This window comes from Triticum urartu, chromosome 4 (assembly GCF_003073215.2).
Source record: "Triticum urartu cultivar G1812 chromosome 4, Tu2.1, whole genome shotgun sequence".
NCBI classification, from domain to species: Eukaryota; Viridiplantae; Streptophyta; class Magnoliopsida; order Poales; family Poaceae; genus Triticum; species Triticum urartu.
In genome coordinates this window covers 35169684-35175683 of record NC_053025.1, presented here as the reverse complement: position 1 = coordinate 35175683, position 6000 = coordinate 35169684, and the positions used below count along the sequence as shown (strand labels likewise).

Sequence of the window (6000 nt, the reverse complement as noted above, 5' to 3'; positions counted from 1 at the left end):
CAGGCGAGGCCGGCCGGCTGGAGCGCAGCGTGCTCCTCGGGGCCCGCGACTGTTCAGCCTCGTGGTGGTGTGTGTGCGTGGTGGGCCAGGAAGATAAAAGGAGAAGAGAGAGAGGGGTGGGTGGGTGTGTGGGTCAATGACAGGCGGGCCAGGGTCACATGCAAAAGAACACACCACGGACGAGGATGACGTAGAGAGCATCCGCTCGTGTCTGTTTCAGACCCAAAGCCAGCCCAACTTTACTCCCAGGATGGAGCGAAGCGGACAAAAACGGACGTTTTTTGAGGATGGAGTCGCGCACTGGGCCGTTTGATATGTCCGTTTTACTCCAAACGGACACACCCCGACAGGATGAAGTCGCACGCCGGAGTTGGCCTTAGGCTAGAGTAGTTTCCGACTGTGCCGGCGGAGTTGGTCCACATGTAACACTGTAACAGTGTAATCGCCAATGTGAAAGGGTTCTTGTCCCCATCCTCTTTCTTTAATATATAATCATATGCACACTTGGGACGTATTCAACAGCGGACTGCTGTTTGGCTGCGTAACCCTCCCGACGAGATCGCGAGCATCATTGCCGCTGAGTATAACCATATTACTTGATGAATGAAATCCTCTTTCCCGCAAATTAAATAAATAAATAATACGCACACTCATGCGTATTCGAGAGAAAACATATACTCGTCCTCCACGGCCATTCACGGCGGTGCCACAGGGGCAGAAGAGGCTCCGCAGAAGATCCACGCAACGCGCGCCGTTCGTCCTCCCGCTCCCCCATTTCAAAAATCGAAATTACTCGAACCTGCCCGACTCCCCACGACGGCGCGAACGGTGGAATGGAACCGTCCATCCAACCACCCCCCGCGCACCGGACGGCTCATCTCCCCACCGAACGGCGGGGCCCACCACACGCCACGGCCCACGGCGCAGGCGAGACATCCCGTCGTGGGGAACAGCGCCGGTGGTGTCTCAGTCTCACCAACGAGGATGACTGGACGAGGCGCCCCCGCTACCAACCGACTGTTTTCATATTTTGAAAAATGCCAATCTCTTACTACATCAACCCAGCCCGATCGCACCCACGAGCGCGCACACGCCCAGCAACAAAACCTGGACCCACACGTCAGGAGCGCAGCAGGCGGGTAATCTCTCTGCCCAAGTGCTAACAAAAAGCGTGCTCTCGGCGCAAACAATTCCACCAAGACCCCTCAGATTCCACATGTTCCCGGAACGGTACATGACAGCCTGACCCAACCCAACCACCCGACCGTTGGCCGGCACCGAGTAATTCGGGAGGGCGCGGATGCAAAAACGCCCATCCCATCCCTTCGCCCGCACTCCATCCAGTCCAGCCTGTGCGGCGCTATAAAACGAGCCGAGTGTGGGCAGCGGAAACCCTAAGCAGAGCATCGCAGAGACCGGCGTCTTCGTACTCGCCTCTCTCTCGCGCTTCCGAGCTTTGGCCTCCGTCCTCCCCTCCTCCCCCGATCTCTCCACCAGCGCAGCGTAGCGCCGGCTTCCGCCGCTCCGACCCGCCGCCATGAGGGAGTGCATCTCGATCCACATCGGCCAGGCCGGTATCCAGGTCGGGAACGCGTGCTGGGAGCTCTACTGCCTCGAGCATGGCATTCAGGTACCGATTCGCTCGCTTCCCCAGCTTGTTCTGCCATGCTTCGCGTTAGATCCGCGCTAGATCCGGGGGTTCTGGTGGTTGCTGGGCGTGCTCGGTCGGATTTGGGCGTGGATCTGACTGCGGCTGGTCTGATCTGCGTTTGCTGGAAGGGGAATTCTAGATCTGACGGAATGTAGGGTGCATGAGGTTGCTTCTGTTGGTCTCGGTTGCTTCGCAGACGGTTCGAATTTGAATTTTAGGTGTAGATTTGCTTGTATAGCGCTGCAGTTCACTGGATCCCAGATGGTTCGAATTTGAATTTTAAGGTGTAGATTTACTTGTATAGTGCTGCAGTTCACTTGATCACAGAGCGGTTGCAATTCTGTATGCAATTTTCACCTGCTTCGGGTTGTGTTGTTTGTTCATGTGGTAGATCTGATCAGTGTCCTCTAAATTGAACTCATCGTTCTGAAATTGATAGATAAGAATGTAGATATTGTAGAGGGACATGACCTGTTTGATCTGTTACTTGTTACATTCGACGCTCCCATGACGTAGATCCATTATTATTATGTTGCAAGCATCACCGATTGGCACACACTCGTTTGTTTGAAATGTCCTGTCCTGTACCATTTAGATCTGTTCGAAATCTGCTAGATACGGTGATATCTGTTCATGCATATCGTGTTATATCCTCGCTGGTGTTTCTGGTATGTACATTGCCTGCTCATATGGAAATGCACCTCTAATTAGTTACAATACTTATGTTGCTATGAATTGATCTGTAATGCAAACTGTTTTGTGAATGTTTTCTTGTTCTGTTGCTATGAATTCATCTGTAATTCAAACTGTTTTGTGAATGTTTTCCTGTTCTGTTGCTACAAAATTCAGTGGATTTAGCTTCGCACATTTAACACTGTTTAATCCCCCTTGTGCAGCCTGATGGACAGATGCCCGGTGACAAGACCGTTGGGGGAGGTGATGATGCTTTCAACACCTTCTTCAGTGAGACTGGTGCTGGGAAGCATGTCCCCCGCGCGGTCTTTGTTGATCTTGAGCCCACTGTGATTGATGAGGTGAGGACTGGCACTTACCGCCAGCTCTTCCACCCTGAGCAGCTTATCAGTGGCAAGGAGGATGCAGCCAACAACTTTGCCCGTGGTCACTACACCAGTAAGTGCCGTGCTTGTCTTGTGTAGTGCACTCTGTGTGTAATGATGCCAATTATCACTGTTGCTGATCATCTGGCTAACTTTTGGTGCCATTTGTGCAGTTGGCAAGGAGATTGTTGACCTATGCCTTGACCGTATCAGGAAGCTTGCAGACAACTGCACTGGTCTCCAGGGGTTCCTTGTCTTCAACGCTGTTGGAGGTGGAACTGGCTCTGGCCTTGGTTCTCTTCTCCTTGAGCGTCTCTCTGTTGACTATGGAAAGAAGTCCAAGCTTGGGTTCACAGTGTACCCATCCCCTCAGGTCTCCACCTCTGTTGTTGAGCCATACAACAGTGTCCTGTCCACCCACTCTCTCCTTGAGCACACTGATGTGGCTGTCCTCCTTGACAATGAGGCCATCTATGACATCTGCCGCCGCTCCCTTGACATTGAGCGCCCAACATACACCAACCTCAATAGGCTCGTTTCTCAGGTATAGCCCTGTTTCTGCTTAGTACATGTTTGTTTTCTGTTTGATGTATGATATATGTTGCACTGTCTAGTCATGTTATATTGGGATCTAATGCATTGTGGAACAACCAATCTGCAGGTCATCTCATCCCTGACTGCTTCCCTGAGGTTTGATGGTGCTCTGAATGTTGATGTGAACGAGTTTCAGACCAACCTGGTGCCCTACCCGAGGATCCACTTCATGCTTTCCTCCTATGCCCCAGTGATCTCAGCTGAGAAGGCTTACCATGAGCAGCTCTCTGTCGCTGAGATCACCAACAGCGCCTTCGAGCCTTCCTCCATGATGGCCAAGTGTGACCCCCGCCACGGCAAGTACATGGCCTGCTGCCTCATGTACCGTGGTGATGTTGTGCCCAAGGATGTCAACGCTGCTGTGGCCACCATCAAGACGAAGCGCACCATCCAGTTTGTGGACTGGTGCCCCACTGGTTTCAAGTGTGGTATCAACTACCAGCCACCCAGCGTCGTCCCAGGCGGCGACCTCGCCAAGGTCCAGAGGGCCGTGTGCATGATCTCCAACTCCACCAGCGTTGTCGAGGTCTTCTCCCGCATCGACCACAAGTTCGACCTGATGTACGCTAAGCGTGCCTTCGTCCACTGGTACGTGGGTGAGGGCATGGAGGAGGGTGAGTTCTCTGAGGCCCGTGAGGATCTTGCTGCCCTGGAGAAGGACTATGAAGAAGTTGGCGCTGAGTTCGACGAGGGCGAGGACGGTGATGAGGGTGATGAGTACTAGAGCAGCTGAGTTTGCGACCTGATGTACGTCAAGCGTGCCTTCGTCTACTACTATCCTGTGATCTGCCCAAGCGGCTTTATCTGTTGTCTGTCTGTTTGAATGTTTGCTGTGTGGTGTTTGGTTTACAACCTGTTGTGTTGTATGAACCTGTGGTATGTTTGAACCTGCTTCGCACCTTGGTCAATATGCATGTTATCTGGTTTGCCTACACCCATAGCCTCTACTGCTGTCAATCACCATTTCCCTGTTTCTGTATTGTTTCTTCGTGTGATTTGGTTGGTGTTGTGTCGTGCCTCCCTGATATCTGCTGTAGCTTCCAGTCAAGTCCTACGCCTGTAACAAGTGAGCTGAACTGCATAGCCGTCTGTAGTCCCTGCATCTGGTCTGAACTAAGTCTCCAACAAAAGTTTGCGTAGAACCTCTGATTGGCACCACCAAAACAGTCATCGTCCCATCTCCAAGCCTATACGTCTAGTGCCTGTAGCTTTCGCTGTCGGTTGAAATCTTCCTTGTCTGATGCATACCTTGACCTATTGCTTTCTCTCTTGCGCTTGTACTATGCGGACCTGAAACATGTGCCATAAAGCATTTCTACCACTCTTCTTTCACGTCCGTGCATTTCTCGAGACCCCGACAGTTCAGAGAAATATCAAAGATGCCGCGACGCAGTGCTGCGATGCCCTATTCTTCCATCACGTCGCGTGCTTGCGGAATCGTGAGCACCAGCAAACTTGCCGATCAATACTTTCGGCCATGGACCAATATCCCTGCAGGCAGCCTCTTGTGAAGGTTCACATACGGCGCATCAGCGATCAGTGTGCCGCAGCACATTAGTGTTTCTATGAGAGCTCCACCCAGGCTAGTATTGTATTCCCACGGTTTGTCCCAGCTATGGCTTAGCCTTAGAGGCTAGAGTATAGTTCTTTAGTAGTCACTAATCAGTGTGTCTTGGCATAGTTTAAGCAAGAAACAGGTTTGTTTTGCCTCAGTTCTCATGCTCCTGATTGATCCCCTTCCTATCCGTCCACAAGAATGTGACCTAACTTTGAGAGAGTGGATATGCATGCTTCTTGTTGATGATTGCCCACCTCAGAAAAAGATGAACGGGATGGAGATAGGCATCCTGTGGGCGTGGCGAGGTCAAATCTCCCTGTGCGCCGAGATATTTGTTGTGCCACTCGCTGCTCTTCTCCCGGTCCACAGCCCAGCCCCCCTCCCTGCTCCCAGGGGTACGATGGCAATGCGATGTTGCCATCTGATAAACATCGTGAGTTGGTGCAGCAGTTCCACCTTTTGCTAAATCTCACAGGTTTACCTACCGCCGAACCCTGCGGCCATTTTTCTTTCGAAACGGAGGCAAAAGTTTTGCCTCATCGATGAATTAAGAAGAAGAGAATTGCCCAGTTAATTAACGGAAAACCGGGCCAAACATAACACGAACTAACTACTCAGGCGAAAAGAAACTCACAACCGCACAGGCCATTTTTTTGAATATAAGGCGGCAGTATAGAACTAAACCTCCTCGCGTTCAGTAAAAGAACAGGGAAATGACAGGTTTACAGTGTCAGACACTCCCCTTTCCACTCTGAATTCCTCCTTTATTTTCTGGACGGTTTTCCGTTCTTGAAGTCCGGACGGCCGGTTTGCCTCATCATTCTTCATGCGAATCGCATCTGAAGATCTTGATGGCGGTGTGTTGTGGGCCCATAATTTCTCTACGTCTGAAGATCTTATTGTGTGAAACACATGGTGCTGCTCTACGTCTTCTGCCGTCTCATTCTTTGAGATAACTTGCGATAACATCCAGCAGGTCCACGTGAACTTAAAAATCCCTGTCATTTTGTGCAGTCACCTTCACGTCTCTGCAGCAGACCCTTCTTCTTTACCACCAGATGCTCGGGAGAAGGATGTGGGCATCTAATCATTTAAAATCCTATGATCGATATCTCCTGGTGAACAGCTCGCCCTCATCT

General features: G+C 51.3%; 1 protein-coding gene across 1 annotated transcript; it reads left to right on the top strand.

Annotated features, from left to right (window-relative positions):
* Positions 1-1339: 1339 nt before the first annotated feature.
* On the top strand, positions 1340-4235 carry LOC125550491 (tubulin alpha-3 chain). Its single transcript, XM_048713498.1, has 4 exons — positions 1340-1630; positions 2548-2782; positions 2883-3253; positions 3371-4235. Exons 1-4 carry the CDS (start codon positions 1538-1540, stop codon positions 4025-4027), a joined length of 1356 nt encoding a protein of 451 aa, XP_048569455.1. The 5' UTR covers positions 1340-1537; the 3' UTR covers positions 4028-4235.
* Positions 4236-6000: the final 1765 nt, after the last annotated feature.